The sequence below is a fragment of the Anguilla anguilla genome, chromosome 3, assembly GCF_013347855.1.
Source record: "Anguilla anguilla isolate fAngAng1 chromosome 3, fAngAng1.pri, whole genome shotgun sequence".
NCBI lineage: Eukaryota > Metazoa > Chordata > Actinopteri > Anguilliformes > Anguillidae > Anguilla > Anguilla anguilla.
Window position 1 is genome coordinate 45,997,150 of NC_049203.1, and position 24,231 is coordinate 46,021,380.

The 24,231-nt window shown below is 40.1% G+C and overlaps 2 protein-coding genes across 2 annotated transcripts; both read right to left on the reverse strand.

Annotated features, from left to right (window-relative positions):
* Positions 1 to 8,503: 8,503 nt before the first annotated feature.
* Positions 8,504 to 15,660, reverse strand: LOC118223941 (leukocyte cell-derived chemotaxin 1-like). Its single transcript, XM_035411042.1, has 7 exons — positions 15,421 to 15,660; positions 14,768 to 14,908; positions 14,274 to 14,414; positions 13,494 to 13,607; positions 12,854 to 13,007; positions 10,151 to 10,389; positions 8,504 to 9,347 (listed from the first exon to the last, which is right to left on the reverse strand). The coding sequence occupies exons 1-7, from the start codon at positions 15,640 to 15,642 to the stop codon at positions 9,123 to 9,125; spliced, it is 1,236 nt and encodes a 411-aa protein (XP_035266933.1). The 5' UTR covers positions 15,643 to 15,660; the 3' UTR covers positions 8,504 to 9,122.
* A 1,539-nt stretch (positions 15,661 to 17,199) lies between these two features.
* On the reverse strand, positions 17,200 to 21,572 carry LOC118222669 (protocadherin-8-like). Its single transcript, XM_035408432.1, has 3 exons — positions 18,982 to 21,572; positions 18,528 to 18,735; positions 17,200 to 18,112 (listed from the first exon to the last, which is right to left on the reverse strand). The coding sequence occupies exons 1-3, from the start codon at positions 21,406 to 21,408 to the stop codon at positions 17,769 to 17,771; spliced, it is 2,979 nt and encodes a 992-aa protein (XP_035264323.1). The 5' UTR covers positions 21,409 to 21,572; the 3' UTR covers positions 17,200 to 17,768.
* Between the last annotated feature and the right edge of the window lie 2,659 nt (positions 21,573 to 24,231).

Genomic DNA, 24,231 nt, shown 5'->3' on the forward strand with positions numbered 1-24,231 from the left:
CAATAAAAGGGCAATCTGGGGCTAAATCCCTAAATTTAGCTCTTCTGTCAGCTTTTTAAAGTTTTCCATCTTCCTGTGAAAAACATTAAAAACATTTTTTACTATATCATTAAATGGACTGTGTGCTTCACCTTGTTTCTGTATCTTAAATTTTCGATCATTGAATTTCTCCCAAATCTCTGTTGTATTCTTCTCATGCCAGTACTTCATCATACAGTTAACAAGTTGTTATTCTCTTTGATCTTTCCAGTTCCATTATACCATGGTCTTTTATGATTTAAGAAGGATACATTGACAGAACTGTCTTCTTTGTCAGATTGGCTTTGAATTCCAATGCCCTTATTCTTCAAAGAATAAATGTTCTTGTTTCAAACAATCCAGTGTTTGGGCATAAAGGGAAAATGGCATGGCATAATTTTCCAGCTTTGGAATTTTATTCTGCTGATTTTTTAAGAATGCATAAGTGCTTTTCAATGCACTTTTTAAAGTTGGCTGTTATTCCTCAAGTAGATAAACTTGCATATATACACACATTTGTAAATATTAGAGTACAATTCATGCTTTAAAACAATAGTGTTTACAAGAGTGCTGTGATGTTTAATCACTGAGGCTAATTTTGTGGTGAGTTAACCGTTTTTGGTTGTTTTTAGGAATGAGATAATTGTCTTGTTGCAAGATAATTTGTGGCCATGACTGAGCTTCGTAGCAGGGGAATACCAGGTTTTCAGACAAAATGTATTGGTACTTGTTGGCGTCCATTATGATTCCATTGGTTTGAATAAGAGTCTTAGGATCAGCAGATGTAAGGCTATCCCACAACAACCAAGACCCACCATACCTCACCACCATAGTTCACTGTATGGTATTCCATTCAACACCAGTGTCCTTTTCCCAATGCCAAAATGCACCCGTGTCCTCTACCCCTCTAACTGTCGCTGGGAAATTCCTTTTTGTCTCCTGTAGGGGACAGAAGTATCTGATCTTAAATCTCAAGAACCATGTATTTTACCACATTCAGTAGATTCCAATAAAAAGTCAATAAAAATAAAAGAAATAATAATTTTTTAAAATATTTTCACTGAAACATGTTTTTGTCATCCATAACACTTGTATTATGTCAAAAAAATCTCTTGACTTGTGAAGGTTGACAACCCTTCATTTTGTTTCTTCAGAGTGTTTGCCTTTCTCTGTGATGATGGGCAGCATATGGTTATTAACTTACCTAATTCCGTACTGTGGTGAAAAAGGAAGCCATGGGAGGATGCAAAGCAGTTCCCTAAGATTGAAATGCACTTTTAGAATTGCATATTATTGCAGATTCGTTTTTGTTGGGTTTTAATTAGAATGCACACACACACACGCACACACGCACATACACGCACGCGCGCACACACACACACACACACACACACACAGATGTTGTGCTTAAAAATCAAATACATGTTTTGGAAATTCTGTAAATCAAACTGAAACACATACTCTGGAACATGTCAGCATTGACACAAAGTTTTTGAGTTCTTCATTTTTTGCTTCTTTTCACCACACAGGGGAGCTGTTTTACCTCAAACTGCTCTAATGTGACACCAAACTTCTAAGGGGTTTCATCTCCAAGAAACTATGGCTGACATCAATCACAAACTTACACATTTCCCCTTTTGACAGTTGCCAAATGAGGTGTTGTTCTCTGCTAGCAAAGGTCATCAAGCTCTGCAATCCATCAGTTTTCATAGTCCTCTTTGCACCCTGCAGTAAGGAGAACATTACAGCTTACATACCTTGTTAAAGGAAAAGCACTCCCAGAAACACACAGATACTTACCCCTTAAAACACTGTCTGCACTTAATCAAATATTTCGAAGTGTTATATAGGAATGTGTATTATATTCAAATTTTACATTTACATGTTTAGATGATAATGGTATATACAAATAGTAATTATAAAATCAAAAACCCTGAAAATTGCTTTTTTTTAGATGTGATTTCACATGTGAATGAACGTTCCACATTCAAAAACAAAATGTGACATGAAATCACATGAAATTCTACAATTTCAAATGACAAACTTTTTCAGATGTGTATTACAATATTTTCATGTGAAAACAAAACATGTTTACTTTACAAGTGGGATTATTTTTATCATTCACATGTGTACTCACGCAACATACTATGCGCTTGCTTTTCAGCAGGAGGGACTGGGAAGATTGTTCCCATAAATGGAGCCAAATATGGGAAAAGCCATGGAGAGAACCTGTTTCATTCCACAATAAATCAGCACTTATGGATATTACAGTTCAATTTGAGTAATAATTAAAATATGGCTGAAATATGAAATACAATCATCCTTTGCCTTTTTAGACAACACCAATTACCCCAAACCCAAATATGGCCGGGGCCAAAAGTAATCCACAATCCATCACAAAAACGATTAAAAACATGTCAGAAAGTAGGATGTTGGCATCAACTTTGGATAAAAAGGTGCCATTGTGAAAGCTAGCTCTAATCTCTGATTTAAACCAGCCCAGGAAATCGTTTGTCTTGACGGGCCCCATGATTCCCCAGATAGTGCCAATTTAATTAAACAGTGTGAAATTAATTAAACAGCGAGGTGACAGGTAAAGAGATTCTCCAGCATAACTTCACACACAAGCCTCACAAGTATTTCTGGTGTGATGACAGTTATTAATTTGTCCTACATTTGATGATAGTATATGATTTTACATATGTCTTGGAAGCTAAAAGATTAAAAGGCACGGAAGATGGAATCTCACAAATTATGAAAATAAGAGCTCCCTGTATCAAAGTATAAACCTGTGTTTGATCTGTTCTATAAATTAATTAAAATTTCCAGCGCTGTATAATAATTTGGTGCAAATTAGATGGAAATGAGATAAAATATTAATTTGGCTATCTGGGGAATCTGCCTGGAGGGCTTTTTAGTCTTCAGTCTGGCTCAAAATGCCGTCCATATGGCAATTATGTACAACAGAGTTATGAGAGAATTGGGCTCATGCCTAGTGGCGGAAAGAAGCCTTCCTGTGACATACTGCTGCCAGGATCTGATAGGAGCAGAGGGGGGATAATGAGGCTGTTGTAAGGCTTAAGAGCACAGCCTGCCCCAGGGGTAGCATATCTTAGCAGCGCGGCCTTCATTGTTGCTCACGCTGCCAGTGATTAAATTCATTTTCTTTGCTCTCTGTAAACTTTGCCATTACTTCCGCTGTGACTTCGGACAACTACTCCTTTCATGTTACCAGTCTAAAATGTCCTTCAAGCCTTTCCGTTGTGGTGTGGCTCGCTTTTTCCGCGTTGGCATATAGTTTTTTATCTTGCCTAAGTGGTTTGAGGTCATGTTAAGGCAGTTTAACCATCAGCATTAGATGGCATTGTATATCTATTTTGGCATGCAGAGCTATGGAGAAATGCCAGAGCAGTGCTCTCTCATACATTTCAAGCCTTTTGAAACTGCAGATGCATAGATTGTCAAGGTCACACCAGAATAGTTTGAAAATGACAGCGTGCAACACTACCAACAGATGATGGGTAATGCACGGGACCATCTCCCATGATGCTCTTTCCCTGAAAGCATGCCTGACCTTGTTTGTTCAGTTGATTGAAACTTTCAAGTTACCCCTGGGAAAAGACTCCATGCCCTTAGGCAGAGCATGAAGAAAAACACACAATATGCAGGATAAACATATTCTAAATGTTGTTTTAAACAGCTACAATGACATGTCACTGCACCATTAAAAAACAGGCAAGAGTATTATGCATGTCAGCTATATACCCAATGTGGAAAGACAAGAACACTAAAACAGCAGAATGTGCTATTCAACAAAAGGAAATGCAACATTGGAAAAATGAAAGTTTGTACGTGCAAATGTTTTCGAGTAATTTGCTCTCTATGTGGCAGAAGTGAATGGAGCAGGTTCTCTGGAATGAACCTAGTTTTTAGTCAATTAGTTGGCATTTGGGTCCAGCATATCGAACAGACACCTTAGCCCCGAGCAAAATAAAACTTCAGAGAAACCCAGATCAGGCAGAAGTATTGGGCTGTGTTGACCTGCATGTGGGCACTCAAAACATTTAAGCCATGTTCCACAGCCACATTAATTTCTACAGTGTTAACAGTCGGTACAGAAATAATAATATGTTACCGACCGTCTGAGAATGGCAGCAAGCATGAAAGCATTGCAGTGCTCAATTGCAGAGAAGCAATCCACTGCAGAGAAGCACACTACATTGAATTCAGATAAACTATATCACTTTTTGGCGGTGGGGGAGGGGGGGGGGGGGTGTGCAACACATGCAATTAGTCTTGGTGGAAAATAATCAAAGCTGTTTACTTGTACAGAAATGCAAATATCTGATGGACTGTTTGAAAGTTGTTGGAGAGCGTATGTTCACACATGTCTGTCAAATAGAAGAAAAGTCATTGTTAGAGTCAATGTCAGTTTCCTTGTATACTCTTCCTATGTATAGGAAGAGTAAAAAGGGAGCTTCATGTCAGTAATGGCACAATTAACATAGAACCAGCATTCAAAACTGATGAGCAAGTATGTAATGTCAGTGTGGACTTCATATACATTTAATGCTCTTAATGACCCAATGAGTTCTTTTTTCAGCATCAGCATTTATCAAAACATTTCAATGAGCCAGCATTATGAAGTTTCTTTCCTGTTTTCGGTTGCGTCATCTAAGATGCTGCAACACACACTGCCTGTGAACACCAGCAGAATAAGCAGGGTAGGCTGTGCTCACCTCAGCAAACCCTGTGAAATTCCTTTGCTCATCCTGTTTTGACGATGGACGGCGGGCAGCGCGGCCGAGCGAGAGAGAGCAAATGGAGCGGTCCGCGCCGTGCGGGTGGAAACTCCCTCGCCGAAGACGCGGCGGATTCCGTGTCTGCAGCTTTCCCATTAGCACCAGGGTGCGGGTTCGCCGTCCGGCTGCCGGGAGCCGCGGGTCAGCGCTCACAAAGCCCCGCTTGTTCTCCGGGCCGGTGGGCTCCCTGGGTACCTTTTGGCTCAAAGAGAGAAACCGAACACAAAAGCGGTTCAGTGCTCGGACACTGGAATTTCTCTTTGAACGTTTGTTTTCTCCTATTCCCCCTCCGCGTGTCCGGCGGAAATGTTGGTAGAAACGAGGCTCACCTCAAACGAACAGAAAAGGCAAAGTAATTTTTTTTTTGAAGACAGTGCCTGAGGTCACAAGCCTGTGTAGGACTTCCTTTGCTGTTCCACATACAATTTTAAAAGCATTATTCCTTTTCGAGATGGGTACATTTATATTGGAATTCAATGTTGTCAACCCCCCCCCCCCCCCCCCCCCGTCAATTTGTTCTTAAAATACATCTTCGGTCATGTCAATGTGCTTTTTCTCCAGTTTGGAGAGAAGAAATTTGGAGGGAAAGGCAACTCTTGCCCGCTCGCAAAATTACAAATGCCTGTCCTCGAGGAGTAAGAGCTGCCGTGCTCCTGCGCGTGAGCCGTCAGGAGGTCCTGGATATGTCATGCTTGTCACCATCCTTTAAGTGCAGGCCCAGGAAGCGTATTAATATTATATAGCCTACGGATGTTTTGGGGCCTGTCTCATCAGCTCTGTGTACCCACCTCTACACGGAGCCCAAAAAAACATCACACTGCCAGGATATGTAAATATGCTGTCCTTTTCAACTTTTGCTGAAATGTGCTGATTGACGCAGAGACAAATGTGTTTTCTTTACATCCCAGGGAATATAATATGGAAATCCAGAATCTGAGCCTAAACTGTGACTACATTTAACCCCCAGCCCCGATCCCAACTAGTTCACAATGGCAAAGTTTCACCACCGTGATAGAAATATTTCAGTTTGCCCTGAACACAATTGTTCCATGTACGATGACTGCATTTGTTTGATTTAGGGATACCCCACCCAACATAATTCTATGTGATGCTTATTGTACTTATCTACAGCCTGCAAGCAATATTCCAGAGACTCTCTCTTAGACCTTCAAGAGGTTTTTCTGCCTTTGGTTGTCTGATATGTACCCAACCCAACATATAATAGATCACATAAAATTATTATTCTTTACCCTTATATTTATTATCTGGAGGTTATTTATGAAGGTGTCCGTTGCTAGGTTTTCACACTGACATGCAGTGTGATCTTTGGCAAGAAGGTATTTTGCAGGCCTTCATAAAACTTGCATTTAGATCCCAATGCATGTGAAGCTGAGCTTGTTACAATTTAAACATATTTCCCTCTTATATGATGAAAGAAGCTATTAGTAAATGCATCACTTTTTCAGACTAAGATAAACTAAGAATCCTAACCATGACATTTTCCAGTTTTAACCACAACTATCCACATGTACCTAGTACATCATATCAGTGAAGAGACAAGCTTATTTATTTATTCTTGTGAGGCTAGTATCCACCATCTTGACATTATGCCTGAAACTAGTACATTGTGGATGGAATCAATGAGCGAGGAATAAAAAGCTTGATGGACACACAGCTCTTAATAAATTATTCCCACTCTTCCAGCTCTGAAAGAGTCAAACACGCTATAAACAAAACTTTCATAAGCAAAAGGTGCCTCGTTCATTTGGATCTGGCCTGTTTGATGTGTCTGCTTTAGTAGATATACTGATTTGTGATAAGGCTACTTCAAAGAGACTTACTCAACCCGCCACGCTTGAGTCAGAACCTATTAGGAACAGTCTGCTGAACAGTCCAATTTTAAAGATGACTTTAATCACGCAAGTATTTAATACTTAAAATTAACAGAGTTTTGTAAGAGGGCAGTACTAATTCAGAGGTTTTGTGTTTAAGTTGCTCCAGGCATGCCTGAAGAGATAGGTCCAACATTAATGAAAAGCTCTTATTACTCAGTCTATGACACGTTTTGCATTTTCTTTCAGACCTGTCATACCAGAAAGACTCTTCTCGGTGTGTCCTGTGCCTAACAGTGAGACCATTATTGTTAATTTACCTACAAATTAGGACACATAGTGTTAGTGTGGGCAGGTGTGATCAAAGACAAAAAATATTTAGAATTTTGCCTTGAGAAAGAATATGGTTCAGCTGTGATTCCAAAATAATAAAGCTTGTCAAGCTTGTATGGGCCAAAAACAGCAAGGACACTCCATAACTGTGAAAGTAGAATATCACTTCAGCTGTGATCCAGCTCCATTTGAATTATTAATAGACAGCATGCTAAAAAAACGGCTCACTAGTATTCCGGTATCCATAATTAGCAAATAAATACATTCTGACCTGGATTCAATGAACATTTGTACTCAACTTTGTCTCACAGCGATATGCAGGTGTATACAGTTTGCTTTGTGAGTTCAGCATTCACCAAATTAACTTTGGTCAGCAAGTTCAGTAATCACTAAACTATTTTTTAGACTGTGTTCGTGAAGAAAATATCAAAACTTGCCATTACTTGTAAGTCATCTTATGGACAAATGTTGACTCAGGCCAGAACCTTGTATATCAAAAATGTTGTTGTACAGTCCTATAAAAGAGCACATGGTCTACAATACTCAATATTTGTAATTAATGATAAAGGAAAACTGAATGAATCCATGCCTATCTGTTTTATTTTAGCAAGAATGTATGTGTGTTTGCATGTATAATATAGTATTAGTAACCTAATACCATTTGGCCTGTAGTGTCAGTAAAATAGGCACTAAAGCTGCAAGAAATATGGCAAGGATGAAGGCGTTAGGCTTATATGTGCCTAATCCACACGGAAATGAGGAGAACAAACTCCCCTCAGAAAGGCCCAGGACCTTCTTGCTGTGAGGCAACAGTGCTGCCCACTGCACCACCATGCCGTACCACTGAAAGACATACAGGTCAGGCTAACTGGAGAGTATAGCTTGCACATAGGTACAAGTGAGTGAATGGTGAGCATGCTCTGTAATGGATTGAATGTATTTCTGGATGAGAGGCCAAATGTATGTTGGGATAGGCCCTAGGCGCCTCCCGCAACCCAAGAACAAGCAGGCTGGATAATGGATGCATAGTTAATCTGAGTTACTTTTCCCAAATGAGTGAAATATTAACAAAACAAAATTTTTGCTCGTCTGAATCCCTTGGACATAAACATACCTTCATTTAATTCCAAACCATGTGATTTCTCAGGAGACCTGGCACTCATCATGTATTAGTCCACTTCAGTGAAGAAGTTGGAGCTGAAAATAATTACCCTCATCTGTGCAAATCTACCGCTGTGATAAGACTGAGCATGGTGATTTTTAACTGCAGTATCACGCTAATACATAAATATGAATTTGCCACCAACAGATGAAATCCTGTGACAGTCTGTTGAATGTTTAATTCATATCTGACGTTCATCTCTCCCGCTGATCAAAAAGAGATTTGTGGCTTCAGTTAAAACCCAAACAGTTTTTTTTCCACCTACTTAAAGCCTCTTTCTGACATGAAAAGAAGCCGTGTAATTAGCTCTATGGGTAGCTAACATTTCAGGCCATGCAGTCACCATAAAACCAAAATCATATTTCACATTTATTAACCATTTCTTGTGCTCTGAAAGCTGTACATACCATAATGATACCTTCTTGCTATACAATCTCCACAAAAAAGTGCAACAATCATTTGTACATACATACACAAAGCCGGATAAAAGAAGATAAATGCTCATGCAGGATTTGTTAAAAATATAAACACTGTGTGCACAAAGTACTTCCTTCAGTTAAAATAGTAAAATAAAAAATTCTGATTAAAATAGATTTTTGATGAAGGACAGCCAGGAATAAAGTAGGGCTTTATTAGTACATGAAAAACAACATTTGGAGGAATTATAATTTTCAGTGAAACTATGTATATACCCTATGTATTTAATATAGCCTATATGGTGACATATAAGAGATTTACACAGATTTAATTATTATCCTAGGCATTGTGTGCTAAAAAAAATTTCTCTTTAGGCCTTAAAGGCAAAGCAGCTACATCAGTATCCATACATACGTACATACTGGAGCTTACTGGTACTCATTTATATTTACATTCAAAAGATGGAGAAAGAAATAAATCTGCATATAAATACTTTTTTATGACAATGACAGGATACTTAATCGGATTTCAGCTGTTATTGTGAGTAGCTCGGAGGTCTTACACAATACCTAATATACGAGCCACCCACCAGCGGCATGGCATTATGACCCTGCAGGCCACCCTGCAGCCTCTGTAGTCATAGGGCCAGGGCCAGTAGCCGCCCAATGGCTCGCATATCCTCTGGCAGTGGGTGTGGCTACGGCGGCACTCCGTGCAGCAGATTCCTTGGTGATCCAGCATGGGGTCAAATACCATGGTCCCCTCCTCTCCCTCTGCATTGCGCTGCGGGAAGTGAGGTAGAAAGCTTTGATCACTGCTGAACAACATTGTGTGTGTGTGTGTGTGTGTGTTCAGAACAGAGGGATGTGGATGTAAGAACGTAACCCTTACCCTATTGTTGTTTTTGCTTATTTGGAATAGTAAGAGCTAACAGCACAAACAGCACAAGAAATACTCAACATCCCATGTGCCTCTATGTGCTCTGCTGTCCCATTTGGTCTCATGGTCATGTCTAAGGGTTATCACAGATAATGACAGAGAGGACAATGGGGGTTGTCCCTTCCACCCGAAAAGGAGGCCATGAAAATGACTTGGGGTGACAACCATTACCTCTATGGGTGACCTTAGCAGCTGGGCCTCTACACACAGCTGCTCCCTATAGCAGGCTTATTCGAATGGAGCTAGAGCGGAGCATACTGCCTGGAACGCTGCATGACATTGTAAACCACTGAAATCGCAATGTCACCATTGCTCGGGGCTAGCAACCTTCTGCCTGATTTGAATGGACAGTCTGAGCATAGAGCTCCTAAAATTGACCCCAGAAGACTTACTGTGCCTTTGCAAGCTTTACATGAGTGGAATTTGGTGCACCAACGGCACTTTTAAACTACAAATCAGAATAGAGCACACACTGTGTTAAATACGTTAAATAGCATAAAAAATGAGCCAAATGTAGCATATCATTGCCTTTTGTGATTAAAATGGGGGCATACATAAACATGGGGAAACTACAACATTACTATGTTGGAATTGTCTTGGTAATGTTCTGATGCTATGAATGCTCATGGCTCCGCACAGACACTCACATGGTAGGGATTCTCTGGGTTGTAGGTCCTATCTTCCTCCTCCTCCTCCTCCTCCTCATCATCATCATCGTCACCATTGTCATTGTCGTCCTCCTCCGTAGCTCTCTTGGCGGTGGTGTCGAGCCCGCGGCTGATGGTGTTCCGCTCCTCTGCTGCCTCCTCGAAGGTTTGCATGTCGTAGCTGCGGGGCTGCGACTGGCGCTTTGCCCGCAAAATGTCCCTCCGTTTCCTCCGCCCGTCTGAAACCACAGCCGTGACAAGCTATGGGAGATGCTTAACTGAACACTCCTTGGGACATCTGCCCTTACTCTCCAGCAGACCTGGGTCAAATAGGTATTTGTTTTGGATTCAAATACCTTTCTACGCTTTACTGATATTGTTTGGTATATTGGAACCAATACAATACAAACCCCGCCTTCTGGTCATATTTGCAGGCTATATTACACCAGGCAAGATCAATAGAGCACAGAAAATCCAAAACGAATACGTATTTGCTCCAGTTCTGCTCTCCTACTTATGTCAAACTTATTGCAGTCAGACGCAACTTTCTGCACAATGTACAGTGCAGTGCAGTGTTTTTGTACAGTGACACAATTTCTCTTGGTTTGGTTCTGTACTCCAGCATATTTGATTTGAAATTAAACAATGGATATGAGATTAAACTGCAGACTGTCTACTTTAACTTGAGGGTATTTAGATATTGGGTGATCTGTGTAGGAATTACAGCCTTTTTTTATATGTGGTTCCCCCATTTTAGGGGATCAAATGTAATTGGACAGCAGGCTGCTCAGCTGTTTTTTGGTCAACTGTGTGTTGTAGCATCATTAGTCTTTTCACAAAAAAGCTATGTGTAACAAAGGGTCTAGAATTGATTAGATATTTGGAATTTTCATATGGATTCTGTTGCAGTTGTCTCTCAATATGAGGACCAAAGATGTGTCAATGCCAGTTAAGCAGGCCGTCATGGGCCTGACAAATCAGAATAAAGTGATCAGAGACATAGCAAAAATATTGGTTGAGTCAAAGTCTACCGTTTGATACATTGTTAGGAAGCAAGAACGCACTGGTGAGTTCAGAAATTACAAACGACCTGGACGACCACAGAAAACCACTGTAGTGGATGACCAAACAATATTTTCAGTTGCAAAGAACAACCCCTTTTCAACTGTCGAACAGATCAAGAACACTCTCCAGGATACAGGCATAGATGTAACAAGACTACCATTAAAAGAAGACTCAACCAGTATGAACTCAGAAGGTTCACCTCAAGATGAAAATCATTGGGAAACCTCAAGAACCAAAGTTTTGCTAAACAGCTTTTGCTTAAAAAGTACAGTAAAAACTACATAAATCTAGTACAAAGTCATATGGACAGATGAGATGAGTATTAGCCTGTACAATATGATGGAAAGAGGAAAGTGTGATGAAAGAAAGGAACTGCTCACAATCCAAAGCAACCCCCCCCCCCTCCTGTCAAACATGGAGGAGCTAGTGCTATGGCTTGGGCATGTATAGCTGCCACAGAAACTGGCTCACTTGTCTTCATTGATTATGTGACTGCTGACAGCAGCAACAGGAAGAATACTGAAGTTTACAGAAATATCTTATCTGCTTAGATCCAACCAAATTCCTCCAACAAATTCACTGGCTGGTGCTTCCCCTTGCTGCAGGACAATGACCCCAAACAGACTGCAAAAGCAACCAAGGTGTTTTTCAGGGCCAAGTTGAATTTTTTTGAATGGTTAAGTCAATCACCCTTCCTGAATCCAACTGAACATGCAGTTAACTTATTGAAGATGAGACTGAAGGCTTTGTTCATTTGTTTAATTACTGTTGCTCCTCTTTAAAAAAAAGGGGGGGGTCGTATGTATAAAAAGGACTGCAATACACGGACCTCCAGGTATGGATGTAAATACACTCAAATTAAAGCAGACAGTGCACTTTAACAACACATTCATTGCTTCATTTCAGATCCAATGTGCTGGAGTACAGAGCCAAAAAAACAAAAATTATGGCACTGCCCAAATAGGCACTGCACTGCATTTCACTGGTATGCTGTGGGCTAAGGATTTGATGTATTGTGTTATTTTATTTCTTCAGGTTTGAGGTTTGTTCATATTCACTTGTGTGTACTTCTCTTCATTCAGGCATACCCTGTTGTAGGTAATAGGCAGAGAAATATATTAACTGCTAAAAATAAAGAAATAATGCGTTAATTAATGTAGAATAAATGAACCATCTCAAAATTAATAATGATCAACTGAGGCCTTGTACCATCATAAATTGCACACTACCACGAGGAGGGAAAAAAATTACATTCTGCAGCTGCTCATGACTGCGGTTAACTCCTGCATATCCGTAACAGCATTTATGAATAAGATTTTTTTTCCAACTGTCATGTGCAACTGCTCTGCCTGTTTTAATCTATGAGTATTTATTCATTTACTTACTTATTTCTTTGTGATTGCACAAAGTCCAAACTTCATATTACACATCACATCTGTTTTAGTACTCAGTGTAAAATGAACTGATTTTGCATTTTGCTCTGCTGGGGTACATGTTACTCCTGTTCGACCCATGCAAACTCTGTTAGTTTAACACATTTTTCCGTGTGAGAAAGCATCTAGGTCAGGTCATTATAGAGGAATGAAAGTGTTCTCACTGGCTTACCTGGTTCAATAAAAATACGCCATGTGTAATTACCTTTTGGGTATGCGGGGCGGAGCCAGAAGATGGGAAGATCTCTGCAGAGGTCCAGGATTTTCGCACTTAGGAAACTGCTGTCTTTCAGAGGCTGGTCCCCAGCCACCCAGATCAGGGACTCCTCATCAAACTTGACTGGCATGATCTCATCTTCCTGTAGGGAAGGAATGTGCCTCATTATCTCATTATAAAGTCCATAAAAACATGTAATGAGACAGTGAGTCAACAGCCTGTTGAATGTAGAAGGGAATTTATCATGTGGGTCTTTCTTCTGCTACAGCTGTTTAGTGATCTAAAAGCTCTGGTCTGAATGTGGACATTGTTTCGGCAGTAGCAGTTGCACTGGGATCTGTTTGTATGGATGGATGATCTAACGTTTTAATGTGTGTATGTGAAACTGGATTGGATGTCGACACAGAACACAACCCTCAGGTTTGCATAGCACTGCATTTGCGTGTGTGTGTGTGGGTGTATGTGCGTCTTAAGTTTAATTTTTTACTGTGAAAAATAATAGGAAAAAAATAAAAAATGTGCATGGCGAAAATGAATCCTACTTAAAAATGTCAACTGGTCAGTTCATTCTGACATACTTTTCACTTTTCTAAGTGACATGGATGTGTGAGAATTTCATACAACTCACCAAGTCGAATACCATTGACTCTTTGTTCAGTGTCTCCACTTCAGGAAGGTGAGCTTTGGGTTGTGTTTTAATGTAGCATTTCTCCCCTCCCGAGAACCGAATTCCTGTGATTCCCTATTACAACAGTCAGCAAAATCAATTAAATATCCAAATGTGTCATCACTGAAAATTAAATTTTAATGTACGAGAGCAGGAAAAGCATATACTCTTCAGAAAAGCATATGCTGCCAGCCTCTGCTTCTTTGCACAATGAAGCAACAGCTGAGTTGTGCAACCGTTGTGCTGGAGCTGTACTCTCTGTGCACAATTGCACCCTCCCAATCCATGAAAGTGTCACTTGCACATGATGAGTGCAGGATAATTCCACCGACTGAATACTTTCCCTCCCATGGCGATGTTTCTCCCAATTATAAACTGATTGTGGAAGTACCAGGCCATAGTCAGCAGTGGCATGATTGGAACTCACTATAAATATAAGCAATTTCTAATACATCTGTTTTAAAAATAACCTATTGTCATAGCTAACTTATCTTTTATCTCCATGTTTTCACATGAAATTGAATGAGTTCTACATGCATTATTGATATTCACATACTCATGTTACTTTATTTGTAGCATTTAATAGAGCAGTCTCGAGTATGTGTAATCTATACAGTGTAACGTATGAATACATTCAATAAGCCAACCGAGAAATTGTGAAAATGTATTTCCTTCCATAAATGTCCATTCGCAGTCCTGAAATTTGTTCAAAATATGAATTTTCAAATTGAGTAAACTCACAATGTGGAAATCGTGAACTTCCACGGCTTCCTCATCCCCGCTTCCAGTTCGGAATCTCTCCAAATTATTTCTGGCATCAATCTCCATAGATCCTTCCTCAACTTTTCCATTGATGCTCATGCTATAGTGAACGTTGTAAACCTGCCGAGATAACCGTCAAGTAAATGTATAACCACGATCTAGTCCAGTTATTTATTTACTTATCTTTATTTAAAGTGATGACGCACGTCAAAGTTTCACAAATGGCGTTCCACTTAACTTTAAGGAATAACGTGTCAGTTACAGAAGTCACTTTACTTTGAGGCTACTTTGATAAAGTTCCGTCAAAGAAACTAGCTTGGCAAGTTTAGGTTAAGAGCAACAAAAAAGGTAATGGACTCACTTCTCGACCCCAGGGTTACCGTAAGACCATTTCGGGTACAGTCTTACAAAGACAACGTGTGAAAAATCCCCATAGACCCAATAAACGCGATAATGTGAAATGAAACTCTTACATTCTTGTCGTTGACTTTCCAAAAATAAAAGGCGCCAACAGCTCCGAAAAGCAGAAGAGCGGCTCCCGCAATAAGAACCACTGCCCCAATCTTCAGAAGACGTCCACTATTAGATGGTTTTACCGTTACCGCCGTGTATGCCTTTGAAACCAAGAAAGGAAATAACCTAAGTAGTTAAATGCATGGTGATATGGACAGGCATAAAGAGTCAAATTATTTCTAAACTGCCAACTGAAATGTATTATGTTGATTTATAATGTGACCATACTTGCCAAAAATTGTTTGGAAACGCGTCGCCCTAATTGGCTAAACTCAAAATTCAGTGTGTATTGATTTTCCTCCTTTACTTTGGAATAACCGGTACTTCTGGAATTACCTATGTATTCGGTCGTTTCAAGACTAATGGGCTAAACTTAGAATTCAGTGTGCATTGATGTCCCACCTTTACTTTGAAATAACGTATAGCCTACTTTCGGAATGATCTATGTATCTGGTCACTTCAAGACTTCGGTGAAAACTATTGTATGGCGATTCCGTTTCATATTCATCAAGCCTATATATATATATATATATATAACCTAGGCATTTTCCTAAAGCAATTGCTTCTCATTTATAATATGTCTGTTGCCATTAAATAAATTTCAACTACTTACAGGTGGCATGCTCTGTTCCACATCCTCTGGTCCAGCCATAGCTATAGGGATTTTCTCCGAAGTCCCTGCCATGGCTTCGTGAAGACTTCTGGCCAGAGCAGTCCACTTGTTCACTTTCTGAACCTCCCCGCAAACGTGGGGGAAATGCGTAGTAGACACACAGTGTGTTATATTACCTGCCTGTGAGAATCTATCCCTGAGAAAGAAAATGCTAGGATTCATTCGCCCATGAGGAATTCACTCTCCACTTTTGTTTCACTAGTACGTTTAGGCGGAGGGATACGTTTTGCATATCGTCATACAGGTGACGATTTCGTCGGCAATTTCAGTCACAGTTAGGCCGCATTTTCACGATTCTGTTTGAATATAGCAAAACTTTAAAAAGGAGGGTTAAAATCAATTATTGCACACAAATGATCAAAGCGTTTATTTTGCCTCGGGACTGAATGCAGGCACCCGGTCACAAATACTCGCTCTGAAGAAAGTTATCCTGCCACATACATGATCTGTGTAAACTGGGAATTTTACTCTTCTCATTGTCAAGATGAATAAGAGTCAGTTAAAGTCACCCAGCGGTAAAAACGTACATTTCTATTCCATATCTTTTTTCAGATATGTTGCTGTTTTTATTAGTCACAGCTTGTTTCATCTTACTTCGTTTAGTATATAGAAAGGTGGCGTTGAGCCAAAAGTCACACTGTGCAGTGTTGTCTTGTAAACGCAAACCAAATGAAACAAGTGGGCATAACTAGGCTATATGAAATCAATGTTCTTTTGAAAATTATGAAGTTATCTTCTTTCATCAGATCAACATTTCAGATTAATGTAAAACACATTACAATCGATTCTTGTGTTCCCAGGTGAAAAATAATCCCAGACTGTTTCCACACATGTTGTGACCTAAAGCTATTGCTTATTTACACAATATAGGCTAGTCTTTCGAAATTTCGTTCCTTTGCTGAAACATAAAAAGTGCATTGGTTTCTAATGGTGTGTTGGTTGTTGAATTCACCAACTGACACAATTCTTATCCTTTTACAAATAGTTCAAGACCTGACAATGGAGACCCTGTTCATTAACTAAGTCATCTACAGTTGGTTGTTGAACCAGTTGATACAACCAAAAATGCAAATGCATCCTGGTAGTATTAAGAATTATGTTTTGCCTGCATCTCTGCCAGCCCAGTGAATAAATAAATTCATATGTTGTTGAAAAGTGTGCACTTTCAGCATATTAAAAGCATTATGCAAAATTATTCAACACACACATGTATGGTGTATATTGTATAACTAGAACCTCAACCACGTTTTTTTTTCAGTGAAATATAGACATTATGCTTACTCTTAGCGGTCAAATATTTCAAGTTAATGCAGTTTGATGCAAGGCTCGCATTACTGTTTTCAATGAATGTACGTTTTTTCATGCTGTAATGAAACTAAGAGAGCAATTTACTTTTTTTGACCAGGACGTCTTCGTCATATTCCTTTTGACATGCATAAAAAATGCCTTTTACGACGTTACTTTAAACTCGTCATTTATTAGTATCACAATTACGAAATGTCTTGCAATTATAATGACGCAAAAACTTTTTCGGTCAAGAGATAAAATAAATTATATTCCAAAGATGTTTGCATCCTTCAAACCAACAGCACCCCCCACTGTCTGTGTAAGAACATGCAGGTAGACAGATGTAAAAGGAGCCATTACCATCATGTGGACAGGCTGATTGTTGGGAAATTTAAAATTAATCCATACATATAAAATATATACCGTTAGCAGTTGACAGCAAAAGGATATTCCAATCTTTATTTATACAAATTTATAACAAACACAGTCACATATTGCATTCCAAAAATTCATATTGCACAGTAAAATGTTCAGTGTTAAATCAACTCTTACCAAGTTTAAACAAATCCACCATAGCCAGAGTTAACTCAATAATAACTCGGTTAGAGTTGAAACATTACATATTTCACTGCGTGTTATCAAATTGATAAAGATTTTCATAGTCTTAAAGGTCCATTAGCATGAGAATGAATTCAGGCTCCTGTAAATAGTAAGCATGCATTTGAAAATTGACAATAATACATTAGATTAGTTTACATATCTTTAGCCTTTCGTCATTGTAAAAATATGCTCTGTATTTACAAAATCTTTCAAATATACATAGTATGTTTAACAAAGTCAGACTGCATACAATCAAATAACGACTTACACAGAGATTTACAAATGTAAACACACAAATATTAACTTATATTTTCTAATAAAAAACAAATACATCCGTTAAAACCCTGCTTCGTGGCATAATTTCCCATTTATACTCAATAATCTTTCGATTACGGATTATATTAAACTTGATTGTTGGAGCACTGTGCTGTAGGCGCGTACACCGGGATTGTAATCTCATTCATTTCTTGTACCCTGACAGGCCGTGGTGTGGAAACTAAAACATAATCGTGCTCCCTGTGCAGAACCTTCTCATAGACACTCTGCAGGCCCACAGTCTTGGGTATGTGTGCTTGGTAATAGTTGTCTCGCCTTAAGCTGTCTCGTGGCAGTGACGCTGTCGTGTCAAATGGCGGAATCTGCTGTCCATGAGAAGGGTGACTGGCATTGGTGCTCATAGCTGTCGGGTTCCAGCATCGGTCGGAATGACCAAGGACCTTGCACTCACTCGTGCATGCCCACAGACCTGACAAGGGGATGAAAAAATGAATAAATAGGTTTTTGATACTCCTATCATAGCCTACTAAAATGGTGGATGCTTCCAGTGATCAGAACCAGATCCTTTAAGATTCCTTTCAATTAGCGGCCAATGAAACACCCCACATTCCATGACAAAATAATTACTGAAATCACACACATATGTAATACTAAATACCAGGGCTGCAGCTATGGATTCTCAGGCCTGGGACAAAATATATTGAGAGCCCCCCAATCCTGGACCCCCCTTGGGCCTGAATCCAGTACAAAATGTCCCAGTTCCCCCCCCCCCCCACCCCACCCCCCCCCATCTGCGGCCCTGCTAAATGCAGCCTATCTAAAATTTCTTCACGCATTTAATCATAAAAAGGATTAATGAGAAATAATGTAATTGTAATTCTTACCACTTTGAAGATCAGCTGTAGGACAGTGTTTTTTGAGGCCGTCTCCACTGATGTCAGAATCGCTGTCATTGAAGTCGCTGTCACCTTTCCCGCTATCTTTTCCACTGAACTGAGGGTCCCTCGCTGAGATGGTTGTATACGAGTTCCCCTTCCATATTGTTATTGGTCTGACACCTTCCTTTCCATAGCCAGGTAGTGTGGAATAGCCCTGCGAAAAGACAGAACTGGTGAGTACAGATATCACATCACATAACACAGCATTGATATAAAATGATCTGCGTTGTCTCTGAGGAGCTGAAGAATCAAAGAGGAATGAAAGAGGAATGAAATATGCACTGTAAGGGAAAAAAAAAGTAGACTGTCAAGGTAGATTTAACACAGAAGATTTTACTGTACAATACCTAATGAAAATGTGATTCAAATATTATTCAAAATGTAATACGCAGCAACGCACCTCGAATTTTGAGGCCCTTGTCCTATTTTCAGACTCATATACATGTGTAGTTTGGCTGTCCTCTTCACACAGGTTACTCGCGGCCTTGTTAGAATGCGTAAAGGGTGAATAGGGTCGAACTTCAAACATGTTGGCACTGTGACCGGAGATCAGTGAGTCGCCGTTGTTTTTCGCTCCTTCCAAGTGCGGAATGTTCACTTCGTCTGGGAAACCGCCGCTGTCCTTCTGCCTTTTGCGTCGATTGCAAGTAGTCGCGATTAAGATAATGGCTAACAAAAGGAGGGAGCAGCTCCCGGCAAGAACCACAATGATTATGATTGACGTGTCCCACTGCGCAGGATCTTCCTCAATGTTCTGTTTGACCATAGTTTGGTCAACTGTGGGACCCCCAGCTGTGACAATGAAATAAATTGTAGCTGTGGAAGCCAATGAAGGTCTCCCATTATCACTCACAGTGACTGAAACTGTTAGGGTCTCATTAACGCTAAAATTGATTTCGCGATTTAAATGGATTTGCCCCGTGACTTTGTTAATGGAGAATAAGTCTTCACCTTTGGCAATATTGTAGGACAGCTCTGCGTTCACACCCTCGTCTGCGTCCCTAGCCTTTACCTGGGTAATAATATAACCCGTAGGTGCATTTTTTGGTAGAAGGATTTCAGCGGATCCATTATTCAGAACGGGCTGTGTGATGGAGGGCGCATTGTCATTTTGATCAACTATTTTTAGATTGATGACAGCGCTGCCGTGTAGAGGAGGCACACCCCCGTCGATTGCCTGAATTCGAATATCCAACTGTTTCATGACCTCATAATTGAAACTTCTCAGAGCATAGATTGAACCTGTCGCTGGATCTAGAGATACAAATGTTGAGGCTGGAGAGCCCATGATATGAGTGTCTGAAAGCTTGTAAACCACCCTGCCATTGTGCCCCAGATCAAGGTCCCTTGCCACAACCGTGGTGATGTACGCGCCAGGTGTATTATTTTCTACCACCGAAACGTCATACACTGGCTTGCTAAACAGAGGGGCGTTGTCGTTCTCGTCACTTAACTTGATCGTATATTGGGTTATGGTTCTGAACGGCGGGGATCCCAAATCTTCGGCTACTACGGTTAAATTATATTCGGCTATCCTTTCTCTGTCCACGGGTGCAGTCGTAACGATCATATAGCTGTCTTCATAAGCCTGCTGAAGTTTGAAATGGTCGTGTCCGTATAGCGTACAGTGAACCTTCCCATTAGCGCCTGAGTCTCTGTCCGAGGTGCTGATTAGAGCCACAAAGCTGTCTTTGGCTGCCGCCTCACTGATGTATGCGAAGCCAGCCGTCGTGGAAGTCATGGGGGTAATACTGATTTCTGGGGCATTATCATTCGCGTCTTGCACGTGAATAATAATTTTACAAATGGAAGGGGTGGGATTGGGACCTAGGTCAGACGCTTGTACGTCTAATTCGTACGTTCTCTTGTTCTCGAAATCGATTGGGCTTTCAAGTGTTAATCGTCCGGATTTACGGTCCACTTTAAAAAGTTGCCTGATTTCCGCCGACACCTGATTTCCAAATCCATAGACAACTTCCCCGTTCAAACCCTCGTCAGGATCAACTGCATTTAAATCCAACAAAAGGAACCCAGTCGGCGAATCTTCGAGTAAATCAACTGAGAAATTGTTCTGATCAAAAATCGGTCTGTTGTCATTAAAATCTTGAACTTTGATATTTATCCTCGTGGAACCGGATTTGGGAGGGTTCCCGCCGTCGGTAGCAACAAGCTCGAGAGCATAGGAAGACTGGGTCTCTCTGTCAAGCTCTTTCATTAGCACAAGCTCCGCATATTTAACCCCGTCCGCTCTGATCAGCACGTCAATGGTAAAATGACTGTTTACTGAAATCTGGTAGCTCTGTATATAGTTTGAGCCTATATCCTCGTCAACAGCAACATCTAAGGGAATTCTGGAACCAACCGCCGAGATTTCAGAAATTTCCAAGATAGATTCCTTGTTGGGGAACTCGGGAGAGTGGTCATTGATGTCCTTGATTTCCACTTCGACGTGTACTAATTTGAACTGTTCTTTGGAAAAACTGACAACATCAAAGGCAATGAGGCACAAAAGCGTGTGCTTGCAGATTTTCTCTCTGTCAATTCGTTCCCCCACTGTAAGCTGCCCATCGCTTTCTCTAAGTCTGATAAAAGAAGCGTTGAATTGTTTCATCATCCTGAAATTGATCTTGTTACCCAATGAGGGATTTATAGAGATATCCTTGGCGAGATTTCCGATTACCGTGTCGGGAGCGTCTTCTTCATAGGTTTGGTATTTCATCGTCTTTCCCTCACAAAAAGTCAAGACAACCAAAGCGTACACTAAAATAAATACGAACGCCCATCTTTGTTGTATACTTAAAGTACCTGATGTTCTCGTTGGACCCATATTGTTATTTAACTAAACACTCAACGAAGCTTAACCATTTATTAAAACAAAGCACTTGTCAAGTTGAATTTGTGCTTGACGCACGCAAATCTATAACCAGGAAAGAAAGTCGCTGCTTCAAAACGCGCCCTTCCCTGTTCGTTCTCCGAAGCCTTTCACACAAGTCCAAAACTTGCAGGGGCGGGGTGGTTTATAGTGAGCCGCATGCAAATGAGATGAAGCGTGACCAATCCCCCGCTTTGAAATTAAGAAACGGGACTTTTAAGAGCTCTAAACCTATTTCTGAATTCCTTGAATGAGGAAAGAACTTGGCAAAGGGAAGAAAAATGCAATGCTTGTTTTCATATTTTATGTGTGCCTAATTTGCATTCGCCTTTAATTAATCAGTCTATGATGTCATTATTACTATTTTTGTTTTAAACGAGACTGTCACTATTATTATTACTATTATTATTTTTATTATTATAATTATAATTGTTAGTTGTAGTAGTAATACTACTACTGGTAGCAGGCTAGTAGTACTCACGATAAATAAAATTAATCGTTGTTACTCATCATTTGAATGGCTGGCACGGTAAGATATTGCGTCTCTGATGATTTTTCGGACAACTATAGCGCTCGCAATTAAGTTATTTTTCCTCCTTATACAAAGATAAACATCAATTCTAAAAGTGATCTCATTAAAATTGGACTTATGTGATTTGCTCGTCTCGTGATCATGGCTGTAATTTGCTATTGGGGTTTCTGTTGTTAGGGAGTTTTAACATGCATGTCACCGCTAATGCGGCTTTTCTCTAACCTTTCCCGCTAGCAGGTGAAGGAACCCCCGTTTCGAATAGGATTTAGCCTAAGCGCCAGAAGATTTAGACGAGATTTCTATAGTCAGATTATATCAAAGACTTATGAAGCCCTCGTTAGCAGTAGCGATATAATAGCATAGTGGGGTATCCCATTGGAAGCATCAACGTCTGTATTAGAGCATGGCAACCTATAGGGAGAGAAACGTCCAACTGTTTCTACGGAGCACAGCTCTTAAATTGAATATAATGAACAAGCGCCACATGCAGCTATTGTGGCACTTCATTGCGCTCTGATCACTGCCGTATCTCTTTGACTAAACGAATGAAAGGGGCTGAATTGTGCAAAATTACGATTTGGCATTGTAATGCAGACCGTAACAGCTATATTTCTGGATTTTCTGTTATTGCTTCACCGAGGAGGAACACTTTGCCACCAAAATACGGCAAAATATCAGTTGGCAGGAACCAACTGTAGCTAATCAGTCCATCTGCCCACCCCTCAAGGAACAGGCAGGGGTAGCCTTTTTAAAATAGCCTACCTGTAACCGAGACAACCATATACGAAGGCCGTATACTTTGGAATAGAAACCGTAGTAGATGCTGCGTGCAAGCCTGCCATCGATTAAGGATTTTCTGAAGAAAGTAATGCACTGATTGAGTCTCGTGATTTGGACTGTTTATGGACTTCACTCGAAGTCATATGCATTGCATATGTCCTAAGCCTAAATGCGAAAGCATAGGCTAATGAGCATTTTACTAATAAAATAGCCAATAAATTCGGATTCTTCCCAACAATGCGTTATTGGTTCTCTAATTATACCACTGCACCATCTGTCTGAAGAAAGGCGTTGACTTGCATTAAGATCCAAATGTTTTAATAATAAAAAATAAAGAAATAATGCCAATTTCTAAGAAAATATCAAATAAAAAGCACAGTGTTGGCTCTTCTCCGGACGAATGATATTGCTGTGTGGGAGATCTTTTAATATCACTTTAGAATGCCAGGCAGACTTGCTCCGACTGAGTTGCCTTTTGTAAACTGGCTTTAGAACTCCAGCACACAGCTATTCCCTCACGTGATCGCTGTGTCAATCTTGCCGTCTGCACGCGAGTTGTACAATGGTAGAATTAGACTGAGCCACAAAAATCCATCCTTTATTCTCGGTGTGCATTTGCATTTTTCTTTAAAAATGGGGAAAGCCAGCCATTGTTGCAACGTTTGTTCTCATGATTGCCAGGCGGTGGCGTCTAAGCTGTTCGTACTTTTTTTTTTTTTTAAGGCTTAGCCTTTTGGTATGATAACGAGCTGATTTGCCCCTTTGTTGCTACGATGAGTGATGGGGCAATAGAATTTAAACGACCGGCCCATGAATGGATTTGGCGTTTTTGTGAAATCGTCCGTCTTCAGAATCTGGCGCAACCCCGCTAACCTCCGCATACTTAACTCACGTGCCACCACACCATACCATAATTGTCCCTTTCCATATAGCAAATTGCGGCGTTTGTACGAATTAGGGTACTTGCCACACTTTAAATAAGTGCTCTAACCTATTGTGATGCACTTCTAAACATGCACTAAATACACTAAGCAATGTCCATCTCACATATTTTCCCTTAATCATGTTAGCTGTTATAACATGGCTCATTTAGCTAATTTAATTTAGCTAATATAAAACTACATCTAAGGAAATTATAAATCAAGAACGGAGTGGGCCAGCAGACATTCAATATTTACAAGATATTGACAACGAAAGGTGATTTAAATGGCATCATACATAGAATCTATGTATCACTTAAAGCTACCTGTTTATTTAGTGTTAAGAAAGGATAACTTCTGGCTGAAGTAGAGGTTATTACTAGGCTACTACCATCTGGTGCATGTAAGTGGAAATACAAGGCCAGGCTAGATCCAATCAAAAGACAGAATGCTTAACACCTCATGAAAATGCTACCGCTATTAAACAGTGTGGAAGGAGCCTGGTGTAACCCAAGAAATATGTCTCAAAAGCACACCCTCTTTTCT

Bases quoted from the DNA above. Each gene is read 5' to 3' on its own strand.
- LOC118223941 (XM_035411042.1), bottom strand. From the start codon at position 15,642: ATGAATCCTAGCATTTTCTTTCTCAGGGATAGATTCTCACAGGCAGGT. The intron at 13,608-14,273 runs GTGAGTTTACTC...CTGTTGTAATAG, and splicing joins AAGTTCACGATTTCCACATT to GGAATCACAGGAATTCGGTT. The intron at 10,390-12,853 runs GTAATTACACAT...CTGTGGTTTCAG, and splicing joins CCGCCCCGCATACCCAAAAG to ACGGGCGGAGGAAACGGAGG.
- LOC118222669 (XM_035408432.1), bottom strand. From the start codon at position 21,408: ATGGGTCCAACGAGAACATCAGGTACTTTAAGTATACAACAAAGATGG. The intron at 18,736-18,981 runs GTGCGTTGCTGC...GTCTTTTCGCAG, and splicing joins CAAGGGCCTCAAAATTCGAG to GGCTATTCCACACTACCTGG. The intron at 18,113-18,527 runs GTAAGAATTACA...TCCCCTTGTCAG, and splicing joins TACAGCTGATCTTCAAAGTG to GTCTGTGGGCATGCACGAGT.